The 18,223-nt window shown below is 57.9% G+C and overlaps 1 protein-coding gene across 7 annotated transcripts; it reads right to left on the bottom strand.

Annotated features, from left to right (window-relative positions):
• Window positions 1-6,553: 6,553 nt before the first annotated feature.
• On the bottom strand, window positions 6,554-17,364 carry FAM50A (family with sequence similarity 50 member A). Of its 7 annotated transcripts, none has more exons than XR_005386536.1 (17): window positions 16,629-16,845; window positions 15,318-15,402; window positions 15,115-15,214; window positions 14,698-14,843; window positions 12,231-12,307; window positions 12,054-12,120; window positions 11,877-11,938; window positions 11,460-11,536; window positions 11,156-11,210; window positions 10,944-10,992; window positions 10,788-10,858; window positions 10,595-10,705; window positions 10,297-10,479; window positions 8,288-10,033; window positions 8,009-8,184; window positions 6,895-7,219; window positions 6,554-6,693 (listed from the first exon to the last, which is right to left on the bottom strand). XR_005386536.1 is itself a non-coding variant. In XM_038588722.1 (14 exons), exons 2-14 carry the CDS (start codon window positions 16,737-16,739, stop codon window positions 10,471-10,473), a joined length of 1,020 nt encoding a protein of 339 aa, XP_038444650.1. In that variant the 5' UTR covers window positions 16,740-16,808; window positions 17,346-17,364; the 3' UTR covers window positions 10,269-10,470. The 7 variants fall into 7 exon arrangements, 3 of the variants coding, with proteins under 3 accessions (XP_038444651.1, XP_038444650.1, XP_038444649.1); XR_005386538.1 differs by having other exon boundaries at window positions 8,009-8,495; window positions 9,534-10,033; XR_005386537.1 differs by having other exon boundaries at window positions 8,009-9,799; window positions 9,988-10,033.
• Between the last annotated feature and the right edge of the window lie 859 nt (window positions 17,365-18,223).

Here is an 18,223-nt window from a genome sequence, read left to right as displayed (position 1 = left end):
GCGGGAGCGGCCGCCCCGGGGCCTGGGAGGCGCGAGGCGGGGCGGCGCGGAGCCTGCTCGCGGGGTGCCGCCAGGTGCGGCGGGGACCGGGGCGGCCGCCCTGCCCTGGGCCTTCCAAGTAGCTCTGTGGAGCTACGACGCACCTGTCACAGCGAGACGCTCCATGACCTGTAGCATATCCACAGGCTCGGGCCACCATCGCGCCGCCAAATTCGAGGACATCGCCCCCCCCCCCGGGGGTACCCCCGGACTCCCAGCAGTCACCGCCCCCCCCCCCGTAAGCTACTTTCGGACGCTGGATGTGCCTGTTCTGCGCACGTCATGCGCGTGGACCCACGCATTCCGCGCGTGTCGCTGCTGTCTGCGTCCCTTCCCTGTGCCGCGGTGCCTCCGAGGCTCATGCTGTTGCAGCGTAGATCGAGCTTTGTTTCTTTTTACGGCCAAATAATATTCCCCTGCATGAACATACCGCATTCCACGGGTGCGTTCAGGGGCTGCTGGGCATCTGGGGGCGTCTATCTTCTCCCTGCTGTGAATAATGCTGTTAGGGACATTTGCGTACAGACTCTCTGTTTTTATTCGCAAAGATTATTTATTCATCAGACGCACACAGAGACACAGAAGCAGAAACACAGGCAGAGGGAGAAGCAGCGGGGAGCCCGACGTGGGACTCGAACCTCGGTATCCAGGATCAGGCCCCACGCTGAAGGCGGTGCTAAACGGCTGGGCCTCCCGGGCTGCCCCTGTGTACAGATTTTCCTTTCCCTTCCATCCAGGGGTGGGATCTCTGGGTCACATGATACCTATTTTTAACATTTTGAGAAAAACTGCCAGAGAGCTTTCCTTATTTTTTTTTATTTTTTATTTATTTATGATAGTCACACAGAGAGAAAGAGAGAGAGAGGCAGAGACACAGGCAGAGGGAGAAGCAGGCTCCATGCACCGGGAGCCCGACGTGGGATTCGATCCCGGGTCTCCAGGATCGTGCCCTGGGCCAAAGGCAGGCGCCAAACCGCTGCACCACCCAGGGATCCCCTTTTTTTTTAATTGGTGTTCAATTTGCAAACATAGAATAACACCCAGTGCTCATCCCATCAAGTGCCCCCCTCAATGCCTTCACCCAGTCACCCCCACCCCCCGCCCACCTCCCCTTCCACCCCACCCCCGGTTCGTTTCCCGGAGTTAGGAGTCTCTCGTGTTCTGTCCCCCTCCCTGATATCTCCCACTCATTTTCTCTCCTTTCCCCTTTATTCCCTTTCACTATTATTTATATTCCCCAAATGAATGAGAACATACAATGTTTGTCCTTCTCCAATTGACTTACTTCACTCAGCATCATACCCTCCAGGTCCATCCACGTCGAAGCAAATGGTGGGTATTTGTCGTTTCTAATGGCTGAGGAATATTCCATCGTACACAGACCACAGCTTCTCGATCCCTTCATCTGTCCATGGACACCGAGGCTCCTTCCACAGTTTGGCTATCGTGGCCATTGCTGCTAGAAACATCGGGGTGCAGGTGTCCCGGCGTTTCATTGCATCTGAATCTTTGGGGTAAATCCCCAGCAGTGCAATTGCTGGGTCTAGGGCAGGTCTATTTTTAACTCTCTGAGGAACCTCCACACAGTTTCCCAGAGCGGCTGCACCAGGTCACCTTCCCACCAACAGTGCAGGAGGGTTCCCTTTTCTCCAATTTCTGGCCAACCCTTAGTATCTGACTTTTTGTTTCTACCCTCCTGGTGGGTGTGAGGTGATACCTCGTGCCGATTTGCATTTCCCTGATGAATAATGACGTCGGGCACGTCCTCGTGAGTTTGCTGGCCATTTGTAGATCTCCTGTGACACACAGAGCAATGTGACGCGTCTGCTCCAGGTCTTTGCGCATCTTGTGCTGGGCCCTCTGTGCTGTTGTCAAGTTGTACGAGCTCTATATGTATTCGGGTTCTTAATCCCTTATAATTTGCAAATATTTTCTCTCATCCCCTGGGTTCTCTTTTCACCTTCCTGAGAGTGTGCTTAGATGCACAAAAGTTTTGAATTTGGAGGACATCTGCCGGAGCCTTCACTGTTGCTTGTGTTTGTTAGAGCTAAGGAACTGTGGTTTCATCCAAGGTCACAAAGATTTACCGCTCTGCTTTGTAATATGAGTTTTATAGTTTTTGCTCTTAAATTTAGGTCTCTGGCTCCAGTCAGGGTTAGTCTTTGCATATAATGTGAGGTTGTGGTCCAGCTTCATTCTTTTGCATGTGGCTGCTCAGCCATTTGTTTAAAAAAAAGGCTATTCCAAAAGCAAAAAAAAAAAAAAAGCTATTCTTTCCTCGTTGAATGGTCCTGGCCCCCTCATCAAAAATCAACTGACAATACATATGTGGGACTATTTCTAGACTCCCTCAATTCTGTTCTGTTAACCTATATGTCTGTCTTTACACTCACGTCGCCCTGTCTTGATCACTGTAGTTGTGTACTGTTTTGAAACTGAGAATTGTGAATCCTCCAAATTTGCTCTTTTCCGAGAGTGTTTCGGCTATTTAGTGTCCTGTACACCTCCACAGGCATCTTAGAATGACCTTATCAGTTTCTGGGGGGAAAAAAAGCCAGTGGGAGTTCAATAGGGATGAAATTGAATCTGCAGACCAATTTGGGGAGTGTTGCCATCTTAATAAGATTAAGTGTTTCCATCCATGAACGTGGGATGTTGATTAATGTTAGATGCTTATTGATTCCAGCTTGGCTTGGCTGTAGCCCCCAGTTATTTAAGCAAACATTCATCTAGGTTGCCGTGAAGGTACCTTGCATATGTGGTCAACACCTACAACTGAGTGACCTTAAGTAAAGAGTGCCCCCTGAAAAAGAAAAAAAAAAGAAAAAAGAGTGCCCTCTGCAGTTGGTGTGGGTCCCGTCCACTCAAGCGAAGGCCTTAACCGCAAAAGTTAAGGTTTCCTGGAGCAGTTCAACTCGGCCTCAAGATTGCAACATAGGAATCCCGCCTGAGTCTGCAGCCGCTTGCCTGCCCTGCAGCTTGGGCTCGCCGGATTGCCGGCCCCCACACTCGCGTGAGCTCACGCGGGTGAGCCCAGTCCTCAGCGTACAGGCTGTGTGTGTCCCGCTAGGTTTCTCTGAAGAGCACGGACTAAGCAGATGTTTCTGTTTACTCTTCTTTCAGTTCTTTCAGTGATACTGTGTAGTTCTCAGGGTACCAGCCGGGTACTTCTTTTGTTGCATTTATTCCCCAAGTGTCTTTTTCTTCCTGTTGCTATTTGTAAATGAAAGAATTTTCTTGATTTCAGTTTGGGCTGCTGATTGCTAGTGTGTAGAAATCCAAGTGGTTTCTGCCGCGATCTTTTGTCCAGCAACCTTGTTGAACACATTTGTTACTTCTAACTGGTTTCTTTCTTTTTTTTTTTTAAGAGTTTTATTTTATTTTTTTTAAAGATTTTATCTATTTATTCATGAGAGACACACACACACACACAGAAAGGCAGAGACATAGGCAGAGGGACAAGCAGGCTCCCTGGGAGGAACCCAATGTAGGACTCGATCCCGGGACCCCGGGGTCACACCCTGAGCCGAAGGCAGACGCTCAACCGCTGAGCCACCCAGGCGTCCCTTCTCTGATTGGTTTTTAGGGGATTTCTTGGGATTTTCCACATATGAGATTATGTCATCTAAAAATATAGTTTTACTTCTTCCTTTCCAATCTGGGTGCCTTTAATTTTCTTCCAATTAAACGTTGGCTGGGAGGGGTTGCTTTGCTTTTAATTTTATAATTTGGAATTATTTCAGACTTATGGGGGAAGTTGTAAGAAGAGGTCAGAGAGCTCTCATGTGCCCTTGACCCACATTTGCCCAGCGTTCATATTTTGTCCCATTTGCTTTCCTCGCTTATTTGCTCCTGCCATCCCCCCACCTCTCTCCTACGTGTGCGTGTAGATATATTGTATGCAACCACTATTTTACATAAAAATAATGTTTCTGAACTATATCAAGGTAAGTTGCACACACCACGCCCCTTTACCCCTAAATATCTTGCTCTGTATTTCATAACTACGGTAAAATTACGGTATAACTACTGTAGTGTCTTATGCAGCAGCCGTCGTGTATGGGCCAGCAGCAGAAATGGTAATGTTTTGTCTGATCCAGGACCCAGTGTAGGATCCCACATTGCATTTAGTTGTCACTTCTCTTTAGTCCCCTTTATTTTTTATTTTTAAATTTTTTTTCATGAGAGACACAGAGCTCTCTCTCTCTCTCATGAATACATAAATAAAATCTTAAAGAAAAAAAAAAGGTCTTAAGCTTTCTCCAGTCTATATTCGTATCCCCCTTCTCCAGTAGTGGGAGACAGGGACCTAGCTCCCAACATCATGCAGCTATTCGCTCCTCTGCCTGACCGTCCGGTACATAGACAGCACTTTCGGAATAGCTGCACCCGCATCCCCAGGACAAATAAACCTACCAAGTGGAGTGTACGATTTAGTTGCAGAGTTTTGTTGTTTGGTGTCTCCTGTCTTAAGACTGAGACTGTGGGACGCCCGGGTGGCTCAGCAGTTGAGCATCTCCCTCCGGCTCAGGGCATGACCCCGGGGTCCTGGGATCGAGTCCCGAATCAGGCTCCCTGCAGGGAGCCTGCTTCTCCCTCTGCCTGGGTCTCTGCATCTCTCTGTCTCTCATGAATAAATAAATAAAATCTTAAAAAAAAAACCAACTGTGTAACGTAAGAATGCTGTAGTAAACATTCCTTGGATAGACATTTTTGTACATTCCCCTACAATATGGTCATGTTATGTACTTGAAATACTCTTGGGATCATTTCTGTTTTTATTCGATTTCAGCTCCCCCCCTATTCTTTTTTTATTCTTTTATTATCATGTCTTCAGAAGTCACAACTACACAAGAAGATACACACAGGGCAGTGTCACTACCTCCTGCACCACTGCCACCTGCTTCCCTCCCTCCTCCTGGATTAATTTCATTAATTGGCCCTGTTTTCTTTTTCCCCTTTATTTTTTTTAAGATTTTATTTGGGCAGCCAAGGTGGCTCAGAAATAAATAAATAAACAAATAAATAAAATCTTTTAAAAATTTATTTATGAGACACACACAGAGAGAGAGGCAGAGACACAGGCAGAGGGAGAAGCAGGCTCCATGCAGGGAGCCCGATGCGGGACTCGATCCCGGGTCTCCAGGATCATGCCCTGGGCTGAACCAGCGCTAAACTGCTGCGCCACCAGGGCTGCCCCTCCCCCAGTTATTTAAGCAAACATTCATCTAGGTTGCTGTGAAGGTACCTTGCATATGTGGTCAACACCTACAACTGAGTGACCTTAAGTAAAGAGTGCCCCCTGAAAAAGAAAAAAAAAAAGAAAAAAGAGTGCCCTCTGCAGTTGGTGTGGGGTCCCGTCCACTCAAGCGAAGGCCTTAACCGCAAAAGTTAAGGTTTCCTGGAGCAGTTCAACTCGGCCTCAAGATTGCAACATAGGAATCCCACCTGAGTCTGCAGCCGCTTGCCTGCCCTGCAGCTTGGGCTCGTCGGATTGCCGGCCCCCACACTCGCGTGAGCTCACGCGGGTGAGCGCAGTCCCCAGCGTACAGGCTGTGTGTGTCCCGCTAGGTTTCTCTGAAGAGCACGGACTAAGCAGATGTTTCTGTTTACTCTTCTTCCAGTTCTTTCAGTGATACTGTGTAGTTCTCAGGGTACGAGCTGGGTACTTCTTTTGTTGCATTTATTCCCCAAGTGTCTTTTTCTTCCTGTTGCTATTTGTAAATGAAAGAATTTTCTTGATTTCAGTTTGGGCTGCTGATTGCTAGTGTGTAGAAATCCAAGTGGTTTCTGCCACGATCTTTTGTCCAGCAACCTTGTTGAACACATTTGTTACTTCTAACCGGTTTCTTTCTTTTTTTAAGAGTTTTATTTATTTATTCATGAGAGACACACAGAGAGACACAGGCAGAGGGAGAAGCAGGCTCCCTGTGGGGAACCCGATGAGGGACTCTGTCCCGGGACCCCGGGGTCACGCCCTGAGCTGAAGGCAGACGCTCATCCACTGAGCCACCCACGATCCCCTACCAAGGGGTTTAAAATAAGAGACAGTCATGGTCCCCGGCTCCGGAGGCTGGAAGTCAGAGATGCGGGTGTGGGCCGGGCGGAGCTCCCTCGCCGAGCCCTCCTCGCCTCTTCCAGCAGCCGCTGTTGCCGCAGTGTTCGCGGCCCGCAGGAGCACTGCTCCTATCTCTGCTGTCACACAGCCTTCTCCCTGCATATGCATGTCTGTCTCCTCTGTTAGGACACTGGTCATCTTGGATTAGGGACCATTCTCGAGTATGATCTCATCTCAATTTGATTCCATCTCAAAGCCCAGGTCGCAGTGAAGGGTCCTGGGGGTGGGGGGGTACTGCAACATTTCTTTCTAGGGACACAATGCAACCCATCACATCGAGGGGTCAAGTTCACTTTTTCCACACAGATATCTGACTGCTCCAGCATCATTTCTTAACCAGAAACTAAGGATTTATGTCTGGACTGCTAGTTCCGTGCCCCCCACCTCTGCACCTACCCTCGTGCTTAGACCACATTGCCTCGATCACCGTGGCTTCGTAGTAAGCTCTGCAATCAGGTAATGAGAGCCCTGCAACTTTGCTCTTCTTTCTAGGTCCTTCGCGTGTCTATATACCCTGACGGTGAGCTTGCCAGTTTCTACAAGAACACACTGGGGTTTGGACGGGGATTGCATGGAGTCCACAGATCACTGGGGCAAGCTAGATCCTCAGATGGCCCCAAGGCTCCCACCTCCCAGCATACAGGCCTGTGTGACCCCCTCCCCTGGAGGTGCACGCACACACGCATGCACGCACGGTGAGCCATCCCTCCCGGGGTTATGGGGGTTACATTACTAACCAGCTGAGTTCCTCCAAAGGGAGAGTGTGCGGGACGGCGTGGCCTCCTCAGGGGAGCCCCGCACTGCGAAGGGGCCCTTCCTCCAAGGAGAGATGCTCGAAGCAGGAACGGGCCTCTGGAGGGCACCAGGTGGCACGGCATGAGAAGAGGGACCGGAGTCCTAGAGTCCCAGGAAACTGACCTCTACCAAGAACGACGTGAGCTGGGGACAGGCCCCAAGTCTCTGATGAGAAGGCAGCCCAGGCGACCCTCCATGGCGACCTCCATGGCAACCCCGCGAGACCCGGAACAGAGGACACAGTGATGTCACACTGGGACCCGTGAGCTGCAGAAAGTGTCAGGTAAGAGCCCGGTGTCGTCACAAGCCACCGAGTTCTCACCGATCTGTTACACGGCAGCAGAAGCCTAGAACAGACACCCCGACTCTACCGAGTCCCCCAATCCAGGAGCATGAAATGTCTTTGCCTCTAAACAGATCTGTAATCGTACAATTCCATTCCTGTGAAATTTCCAGAAGAGGCAAAGGCACAGAAACAGAAGTAGATGAGTGGTTGTCAGGAGCTCGGGGAGGGGATGAGGGGAGGCTGCTGAATGGGCACAGGGTCTCCCTCTGCGGTGACGGGAATGTTCTGGGACCAGACAGAGGTGACAGCCGGACTACACTGTGAACATACTAAATGCCACTTTGATACGTACATTTTTCAATGGTTACTGGTTTTCTGTTCTGTGAATTTTTCCTCAGTTGCCAAAAAGTACTTCTAATTAAATAAGGGGCGTCTGGGCGTCCTAAGTCGGTTAAGCACCTGACTCGATTTCGGCTCAGGTCATGATCTTGGGGTCCCAGGATCCTCAGTGGGGCCCTGCACTCAGCGCGGAGTCTGCTTGGTGGTTCTCCGTCTCCCTCGCCCCTTCCACACCTCCTGTGCTCTCTCTCTCTCTCTCATAAAAAACAAATCTTTGAAAATTTAATCAAACCCTACGCTGGGAGAACACGTGGCTCAGGTTGCATGTCCGCTGGTGGGGAGTGACGGGACGCGGGCATCCACCCTCTGGCTCACGTCCCAGGCTCCACCTGTCTGGCCTGCCACCCCCCCCCCGGCCCTGCCCTGCTCACCCGCAAGCTGCCCGCAGCATGCTCTGCTGGAACGCCCCGTCCTCCGTCGTGGAACAGCTGGCTTCTCGCCCCTGCTCGCGTCAGGACCTCAGGAGGGCCTCTCCATCTCAAGCGCTTCTTGCTGCCGCTTGGTGCTTCTATCGCCCACGTGCGGACTCGCCCCCCAGCAAGGAGGCCTGGCCAAGCAAGAGAGGGCCGGCCTTGTCTCTCGGGTGCATCCTCGGCACCCGGCCCACCCCGGCCCACGCTGCCCCCCGGGCCGGCTGGGTGACCGCTCACCGGGCCTGGTGGCCTCGTGTAGTTCCGGAGCCCAACAGCCGTCCCCGCAGCTTCCCAGCTCGTCTGCGGCCCATCCTCTGTGAGCTGCACGTTCAAACGGGTGCAAGGTCCCAAGAAGAAGGCCCCCAGAGCTGCAGCGCCCTCCTCCCAGGAACTCCGGCCCGGGCCAGCCAAGCGTGAGGCCAGAGGCCCGGCGCCAGCAGCCTCACTGAGGACAAGGGGCCCTCCATCAGCCCCAGTCCCGCCGTGGCTGCGACCCTTCGCTGGCTAGAAGGAAGCGGCTCTCCCTTCCTTCCAGACCCCCTGCCCCCGGGCCCTGATCGCGAAGGCTCCCTCCCGGCCCCAACCGCACCCAACCTGTGCCTCGAGGACTGAGGCCCTTCTCTCATCGGCTGTTGGCCAGGGAATGCCCTCCACTCCCAGGGGGCTCCCCTGAGGAGGCCACGCCCACCCGCACACTCTCCCTTCGGAGGAACAACGGAACCCTGGGAGTGAGGGCCCACCTGGCCCACTGTGTGTGTGCGCCTCCGGGGGAGGGGGTCACACAGGCCTGTATGCTGGGAGGTGGGAAGCTTGGGGCCATCTGAGGATCTGGCCTCACGAGGTCAACTTGCCCCAGTGATCTGTGAGTTCAGTGCTTCCAGAACCAGGTCGGCTCCTGCCGGGAGCTAAGACTGGGCGTTAAGGCGCTTGCTTTCCCGAAGCTATGGGGCCTGAGGCGGTTCCCTTGCAAACCATTTCCACTGGGTAAGCTGGCTGAGAGGGGCTCCCTGGCCGGGAGAAGCCTACTCTTTTCAAAGACGGCAGGGGGGTTGGTGCAGAAGGCCAGATGATCCCTTCTCCAGGCTTCCCAGTGCCAAACAAAAGGCCCCATTGAGGTCCTCACACTTGTCCCCCACATCCAGGACCCAGGGTCAGGCTGGGCCACCCGTTGCCTGCTGTGCCCGGAGGTCTCTGGCCTAGGCGACTTCCCTCCCCCACCTCCTCCTCCAAATGACCCCGGATGGCTCTGCCCCAGACACAGGGCCAGGAAGCCCAAAAGAGAGCTCCTAACTGCCAGCCAGGATCGGCCACGCCGCATTAGAAAGGGACACAGAGCCCTGCCCATGGGAGGAGGGCACAGGAGCTTCTGTACCTGGCGAAGTCGCCCACTGTCATATCTAGGTATTTGTCCAGCACGTGGGACCGGGCCCAGAGCTGGGATGCTGACTCCCAGCCAGGGCTTGACCCTGTTCCCTCTGCTTACCCGAGGGGAGCCAGGGGATCTGGCTGTTGCGGCAAGGACAGGGAGCAAGAGCGCCCACCCCGAGGCAGGTTGCCCTCGGGGCCAGGACGGCAGTCCGAGCTGAGCAGCAAGCGTGGGGCACCCCCAGCAGCCTTCCCACGCGGGGACTGCGAAGAGATGCCGGGTGGGCTGCAGCCCCGGGAGGGCAAAGCTCGTTTCTAGAGCTGTGGTGGGGATGTCGGGCGGCTGGGAGCCACAGGGCAGCCGTGTCCCCTTCGGACTGGCAGCTAGGAGACAGAAAAGGAACCGCAAGACCGCTCACAGTAAACGACCGCAGGGCCATGAGGTGCCCTGTGGGGTGCCGCTTGGCTGCCGGGACGCGGGCCCGCCAGGCCCCAGTGGGTCACCCACGGCCCTCTGCAGACTCATATTACTCTTCCACCCTCCCACCGCCACCAAGTATCCGCTTCCTCACCAGATACAAAGACCAGAAACTGTCTGATTCCATTTCTGTGAAATATCTAGAAGAGACAAGTCCACAGAGAGAAAGTAGACAAGGGGGTACCAGGGGTCGGGAGAGACTGCTAATGCGCACAGGGCCTCCTTGTGGGGTGACAGAGGTGTTCTGGAAGTAGAGGTGATGGCTGCACAACACCGAATGTACTCAAGACCCCCGATTTGTACACCTTCAAATGATCAGAATGGTGAACTTCAGCTCGATAAAAAAACGTTTAGAACAAAGCACAGTGCAGGTGCTCCAACTCTGACGTGTGCATTTATTTACCATAAAAGAAACAGAGCGGTACAGGACGCCACCGGGGGCAGGGGACGGCCAGCCCCGTCGTGTCTCACCCCTGTCACGTCAGGGCTGAGGGAAGTGGGGGGCGGGAGCAGCGCCTGGAGTCCCGGAGACCCCGGGAGGGGCCGAGAACCGAGGGAGCCCGGGGAGCCTCGGCATTCACCGGATCTGGCATGACAAGAGCACAGAGGAGGCTAGTGTTGCGGTGCTCTTCGGGCGGCCACCCTGCAGCCAGGCTGGCTCCCGTGCCCCCAGCTTGGGCCACCCCAGGGGACCCACTCACCGTGTACTTGTCCCACTTCTTCTCAGGGTCGTAGGGCTCCCAGCGGCTGGCGGGGAAGATGTGCTTGTTCTTCTCGTACCAGCTCCGCAGCACCACCTTGCCCGCGTGGGACTGAGGAAGGACACGGGCCGGGCCATCAGCTCGGGGCCGCCGGGCGCCTGCCCTCCTGCCCGCTGCCCCCGGGCCACCGCACCTCATCCTTCTCCACGGTGGCATCACTGAGCAGCCGCACGTCGTCGTGGACGTCAAAGTTAAAGAGCGGCCCTGCGGGGAGAGAGCTGCTGTCGGGGCGCCCTGCGGCGCTGGGGCCGAGGTGCAGGGAAGGGGCAGGGCTGGCGGGCGCACTTACCACTCTTCCCTCGTGCCTTGGTGACGATGAAGTCGTAGAAGCTGTGGTGCTAGGAGCCGAGGGCAGGAAGTGATGGCTCAGGACCCGTGTCGCCTTCTCCCGCCCGCACGCCCGACCACCAGCCCCACAGGCTGGGGCGCAGGGATGCTGGCGAGAAGCCCTTGGGCACCCCCAAGCCCCCGCCCAGGGCCGCAGGAAGAGAAGGGACTCACATGGGGTATGATCAGGTCCTCCTTGATGTACATGAGCTGCTCCACCCCTGCGGACCTGAGGGAGAAAGGCAGGACGGTGGGGCCGAGGGGAGCGGCCAGCCAAGGAAACCCAGCGCGCAGCCGGGGGGCAGCAGCCCCGAAGGCTCCAGAAGCACGCTGCAAGGCTCGGGAGCCGAGGACCCCACCGCCCTCCACTCTGGCGCCCCGACCCGAGCTCCCCGCCTCAGAAGCACAGTGCCCAGGCCGGGCATCCTGGTGGGAGTCTCGGGGAGCCGAGCCAGGCGTACGCCGCCTGCGCCCTGACCTGAGCTCGCTGAAGTCTTTGCGCAGGATCTCTAGTGCTTTCTGCAGGAACTGCTGCATCGTGTTGCCCTTTTTCATCTGCACGAGCGCCCGAGTGCCAGGGTCCGGGAAAGTGAGCGGTGAGGAAGGGGACATGGAAGCCTGGAGAGGCGCTCTCCAGAGGGCAGGGGCCCGGAGGCCACGGCCAGGCACCCTGGAACCCCCGGCTACCCCTCTGAGGGCCAGGCCCCCGTCCCTGCTCCCCCAGGGGCTCCGGGGGCCCACCCACAGGAAAGGGCCCATGAAGCACCCAGGTCGGGATTGAAAGCTCCTTCCAAAATAATTAATTAATTAATTTAATTTAATTAAATTAAAAAAAAAAGAAAGCTCCTTCCAGAGGAGCTCCTGGGGAGCGGGGTGCGAGCCCCACACGACCTACCTTGACCGTCCGCCGGTGCCCAGACCCATCCCAGTAACTGAAGGTGATTTCGATCTCCTCACCTACAAAGCAGAATTGCGCCTTGGCCTCTGCAAGTGCCCGGGAGCGCGGGGCGCTGCCCTGGAAAGTGGGGGCAGCAGCAGCCTCTGCCCCGCATCCCCCGCAGCAAGCACTCACTCTTGATCTTCTCCTGCTTGGCTTCCCACTCCTGCCGCAGCTCCTCCCGCAGCCGGTTTTCCTCTTCCTGGGAGAGGAAACGGGTCAAGGACGGAGGCCCAGGGCTGCTCGGGGGGCACACAGCGCCCCACAGCCTGAGCAGAAGCCTCGGCCCGAGCCGGGATCAGCCGCTCTTACCTCGCGGTCTCGGTCAGGCAGGAAGCTGGTGTCCACATCGGGGTTCTTCCCCAATTTCCTCTTCTTCGTGGAGACCTCTGGAGCAAAAAGAAACAAGGAGTCAACTGCGTCACAGGCCCCACGTCCAGGGCACCTGGAACCCTTGTTTCTCAAGCCTGAACTCTGACACGACCTCCTCGGAGGCTCCCTGGAGCTTGCTGGCCCCGCCAGCTGCTCCCAGCCAGAGCAGCCGACTGTCCTCCCCACAGCCCCGTGGAGACCCATCCCGGCCAAGGGGCCTTGGCCTCGGTCTCCAGCACCGAGCTGGGCAGGAGATGGGGGCCTGTGCTCTCACCCCATCAGTTGTGGCCTGACGTGCGTCGGGGGCCCTAAGGCACCAGTGCCAGCATCTGAGGGAGCGAAGGCTGTGCTGCATGGGAGGAATGGGGGCACCCTCAGAAAGCTGGACACCCAGGCAGGACCCCCGCCACGCCAGGCGCCGTGCTGCTCACAGCTGCACACCTGACCTGCCACCCGATGGTCACGGCAGCCCCAGACCCGTACGCGCTGCTTGCTCCCCGGGAAGCAAACGGAAGCCCGAAGCCCCACAGCTACAACACCGGGGCCGGAGGGGAGATGGGAGAGAAGCCCCACCAGGGCTCGCCCGGCATCTCGGACTCTGACTCAGTTTCCACAATCAGGACATGGATAAAGTAGCATGGCGGTTCCTCCGCTGGCTGCACTAGCACCTGCGAACACTCTCGCGGCTCCGAGGACCCTGGAGAGCGCTTGTCTAGGGGGGGGGGACTCTGAACCAGGGAGGCACGGCTCTGTAGGCTGATGGAGTGATGACGTCATCACGCCCCAAGCTCAAGAGAGACCGCAGTGCAAAAGGCCGAGAATGGTTTGGGCACAATCAGGAAAGTGGTCTTGACCTCGCAGACCCCCTGAAAGGGTCGTACAGACTCCTAGGAGCACTTTTTAGAAACCGGGGACCTAGGAGACGAGCCTACACGCCAGCCTGCCGCTCCAGGGCAGCGGTTCCAGAGGCCGCCTGCACCTCACACCACCCAGAGACGATCCCGCGCTACTGCCCGGTCGAGGGGCCCCCTAAACCAAATCACGGTGGGGTGAGGGGGGGAAGCATTCGCGAGGCCCTGGCGACACGCAGTGACCTTAACAGCCTTGCCCCCAGACCCGTGCTGTCCCAAACAGTGGTCCCCCTGGGATGCCACCAGACATTACTCAACACTTAATATGACCGAATGGTACCGAAAGCCCCTAATAGAGCCACAGTCCCTTCTGCGGCTCTGGGAACACACGAGACCCCAGGAGGCACGCGCTCTTCCTCCTAATGGCACCCATCACGGCGGCGGTGGCCGCACCGTGCATGCCATCCCCTGCTTCAGTTCCCCGGCCACCACCGCCACAGCCCCCCAGGGCTTCAGATGTGGCCCCCACACCTGCCCCCGCCGGCTCTGCTTCTGAGCACACTCATCACTCGGCGCTACACGCCTCCCCCCCTGTAGTCTCTCTGGTTGCTCGTGAAATTCTTCTCATCCTAAAGGCCCATCTCCACTGTCCCCCCCACAGGACGCTTTCCCTGGCCCCGACCCGGCCCCCGACCCCTAAGCAGGGCACAGACCGGCCCGCGTGACTCAAGGAGAGGGATGGCACCCCACCTGTCGGCCTCGGGGCCGGCCCAGAGCAGGCATGGGCCACACGGGGCCCGTGCTGGTTCATCCTTGTTACCCAGCCTTCCAGAACCGTCCCTTCACCCCCCTTCGGCCCTCGGCTGAGACCTCTCCTGCCCACTGAGTAGCCCCTGGGCGTCTGGGGCTGTGTCAGTTCAACCTGAAATTTGTCACAGTGCACAGTTCGGTGTCCCAGTCACACCAGCCACGTGCTCGGCAGCCACCTGGCCGCACAAACGTGAACAATTTCACGATCACAGGAAACCCATTCTTCCTGGCACTTGTGAAGGGCAGCTTCCGAAGACGTCTTGCTGAGGCATCAGCCTCCCTCTGGCGGCCTCTTGGCCCAAAGGCCCCGTGCCCCGGCGCAGAGGCCAGCCACCTGCCTCGGATTCAGGTGGGGCCTGGCGGCGAGCCCCACCCCGTGAGGCTGGACCCCGCGGTGCGGATCGGGTCCCCTCTGCGGCCTGAACCTCTGCCTGAGCCTCAAGACCGGGAGCACATGGGGATCCCTGGGTGGCGCAGTGGTTTAGCGCCTGCCTTTGGCCCAGGGCGCGATCCTGGAGACCCGGGATCGAATCCCACGTCAGGCTCCCGGTGCATGGAGCCTGCTTCTCCCTCTGCCTGTGTCTCTGCCTCTCTCTCTCTCTCTCTGTGACTATCATAAATAAATAAAAAATTAAAAAAAAAAATTAAAAAAAAAAAAAAAAAAGACCGGGAGCACAGGGGCCACCAAGGCCAGCGGCAGGGCCGCGTCTTCCTGCTGGAGCCTGGTCGCTAGAACCGGCCCTCACCTTCCCTTTCCAGCTCCTCCTCATACACGGCCACCTCGTCCTCCTCGTCCCCGGCCTCCTCCTCTTCCTCCAGGGTGAAGGACAGGCTGGAGATCTTCCGCTTGGCCTCCTTCTTGCGTTCCTTCTCTCGTAGCTTCTCGAGCTTCCTACCAAGGCACACGCACCATGAGGTACCACGTCCCCACCCCGAGGCTCCTCCCGTGACCCAGAGCTGCCCGCGCTCAGTGCGGGGGGGTGGGGGGTGGGGGGAGCACGCAGCACAGGCCCAGAGCGGTCCTAGCGATCCTACCGGCCTGGGGCATGTCAAGCTCACGGGTGGACCCCACCAAGGGGCAAGAACAGCCTGGCCTGCCCCCCCTCCCAAGCACTGGCTCTGGCTTGAGGGGAGGACTGACGGCTGAAATGACGGGCACCCACAGCTGCAGCTCCTTCGACTGCTCTTTCTTGGCCAACTGCTTCTCCCGCTCCTTCACCAGGGCCTCCTGCTTGGCCTTCATATCATTCAGGGTTACGAGACCTGTGAGGTGCGGAGAGATGGGAGGCAGGGTCGGTCACCCAGAGCCAGCCAAGCAACCGGCATCCGGGGCCAGGACGGGGTGGCACGCACAGGCTTCACTCACCCACGGTGCTGGACTTGAGCTCTGCCTCCACAGCGTCGTAGTGCGCAGAGAACTTCTTGTCGATGTTAGATTTCATTATGTTCTCCTGTTGAGGACAGAGGACAGCAGTGAGGACCACCCGCCGCCCCACCCTGGAAGTGGACACCTGGGTTCTAGTCCAGGTTGGCCTCTGGACTCGTGACCTTGGGAAAGACATGTCCCCTTTCCTTGGTCACTGGAAGGTTCTACGGGGCTATGAGGGGCCCTTCCAGTGCTGAGGATGCCAAAGGAGGTGGTTCTCAGCACCCTGTGCTCTCCTGGCCCCTCCATGTCTCCTTCTGGGGCCCAGAGCTCCCCCAGTGGCCTGGGCTCACAGGCTCTACCTGCCTTTGGTGCTCTTCACACCCATTTAAGCTCCACGTGGAGACCCCAGCCAAGGGGTGACAGGACAGAGTGAAGACCGGCCAAGGGACCTAGTCCTCCATTGAGCCATGTGGCTCTGTCTTGGCCCTAGATGTTGCCAACAGCTCCCATGAGCCTGCGCTCCAGTCCAGACCCATCCCACTTGGTACCACACAGGTCCCCTCTGGCTGGTGGCCTCCAGAGGAGGTGGCCAGCAGAGAAAGGCAAGTCCAGCTGGCCAACGGGTCCACCCTGAGACAGCAGCGCTGGGAACCCAGCGTGAAGTGAGGAAGCCGGGCCTCGGCGTGCGGCTGCTTCCTTGGGCCTGGCTTCTACGGCGCCTAAGGTAGCTCACTCTCCCTCTCGCCCCGAGTCCCTGCTCTTCGGACAAGTCTCCCCAAAAGGCCCAAGCAGAGGAACCCTTTCTTCCGGACAGTCCACCGCCACTGGCCACTCACTGAAGCCCTCGGTGAACCGCCAGCACCCAGGATGCTGAACCTTGCCTTTGTCCCGGCGCAGAGGGCTCTGCAACGAGCCTCGGTGGCCGGTGGAGGGCCAGGGCCTGTGGGGCCTCCCTTTCCCAGCATCCATTGGATCAGGGCAGAGGCCTGGTTCTCAGGCCTGAGGGGCCAGGGAAGATGTTCTGCGGACTGGGGGGGGGGGACCCTAATTCCCCCAATGGGACCCCTGGCTATGGCTCCCTCCTGTCGGAGGCTTGTCACAAGCTAGCTCATCTCGGCCACCTGGGCACGTTTTACGGATGAGACTGTCGCCGGATCGCTTCCGCCCTTTCCTGGCGCTGAGCAAGCAAGGGCCCCGCCCCGGCCCGCCATCGGGGCCGTGCGGCCGCCGCCCAGGCTCTCGCGGGGCCCGGGAGGGCCGGGGCGGCGGGCAGCGCGCGTGCTCGGGGCGGCCCGGCCTGGCCCGCACCTCGGCGATCCGCTGTTTCATCTGCTCCATCTGCTCGCGCTGCTTCTCCCTCTTCTTCATCAGGTGCATGGCGCGGCCCGCCTCGCTCGCGGCGCCCTTGTACTGAGCCATGGCGGCGGCGGCGGTGGCAGAGACGGCGGCGGCGGCGGCAGAGGCGACAGCGGCCTGGAGTCTCAGCGACTGCAGGGACGGCAGCAGCCGTGCAGTCAGCTGACGCCCGCGCGGTGACGTCGGCCACCAGGGGACGCGCAGTCGCCCCGCCCCCCGCGCCCCGCCCCGCCGGCCCCGGGGCCGGACCCCATTCCCCGCGCCCTTGGTTCCCCGTCAACTCCTCCGCGTCAACCCCGGCCCGAGACCGGTCCCCAGCCCTACTTCGTGCCGCTGCCCCAAGCCCGAGCGCCGCGCCCCCGCTGCCGTCCTGAGCCCGCTCCAGGGCCCTCGCCCCGCCCTGCCCGAGGCCGCCCGGCTTCCCGCTCCTTCCCTCGACCCCACCCAAGCGCCGGCCCACCTCCCGTGCGCGCCACGGAGCGGCCCGGGTGCCCTCTGGGTGCCTCCTCCTCGACCTGGAGACGGGCCCCGCTGCCGCTTCCGCTTCCTCCCGCGCCCTGGGCCGGACCCCTTTCGCCCTGCGTCCCCCCGCTGACCCCCAGGGGCTGCCGGCCCGGTGCCAGCACCAACTTGCTGGGTGGCCGTGGGCTCGCAGGGGGCAACACTTGCCCTTTTGACCCAGGAGCTAATCGCCTGATGAAGGGGGCCGCCTGTACACTCCCGGAGCGGAAGTCTGATACTGATACAACGTAACAGCCCAGGAAGCCGGCGCCCCGCCCACTGCCCAGGTTTGGGAAATAAGGCTAAAGATCTGGGCTCAGGTTTCAACACAGTTTTATTGGGAAGTTTTCTGTGAAATACACTAGAGGTTGGGGAAGGGGACACATTCACTTTGCAAGGTAAGGGGTTCCCACCACTAAGGGACAGGTCGTGGGGTGGGGTAGGGCATACTGGGGTTTGGATCCATTTTCCCACCTCCTTCTGCTTTGCTCACATTTCTTTTCTCTCTCAGCAAATGCCAGAGAACACAAACACAAAAACAAGAAACAAAAACAGCAAGATCAACCTTCAACTGGGCCGCACCCAAGCCCTCTCCCCTCCCAGGCCGCACCACAAGGCTGCGGCGAGAGGCACAGTGCTCCCTTCTCAGATCGGGCGGGCCAGAGTTAATAAATTAGAATAAATTAACGAGGGCGGGGCGGAGGGGGGGGAGGAATGCAACTTTGTGCTGGGAGGGCCCCTTCTCTCCAACACACAAGAGAGTTGGTGGGGGGAGGCAGGGGGCATCTCCAAAGGCCACTACAGTAGGGGTAAGAGCAGTGGGGGCAGAAGTCAGCTTTTCCTCCACGTTCTTCCCAAACAGAGCAGAAGAATTAGGAGTGGAGGGGGAAGAGACACACACAAGGAGAAGAACCCTCTTTTCCCAGAATAAGGAAGGGCCAAGAAAGAGGATGCTATCCAACCCCCCGTCTCCCAAACCATCGCTAAGGTTAAGGATTTGGTCAGTGAATCAATGAGGTGGGTGACAGGAATGTAGAATGTGGTGG

Source organism: Canis lupus, chromosome X, assembly GCF_011100685.1.
Source record: "Canis lupus familiaris isolate Mischka breed German Shepherd chromosome X, alternate assembly UU_Cfam_GSD_1.0, whole genome shotgun sequence".
Taxonomy (NCBI): domain Eukaryota; kingdom Metazoa; phylum Chordata; class Mammalia; order Carnivora; family Canidae; genus Canis; species Canis lupus.
The sequence above is the reverse complement of the archived record's forward strand: the minus strand, read 5'-3'. Positions and strand labels throughout refer to the sequence as shown.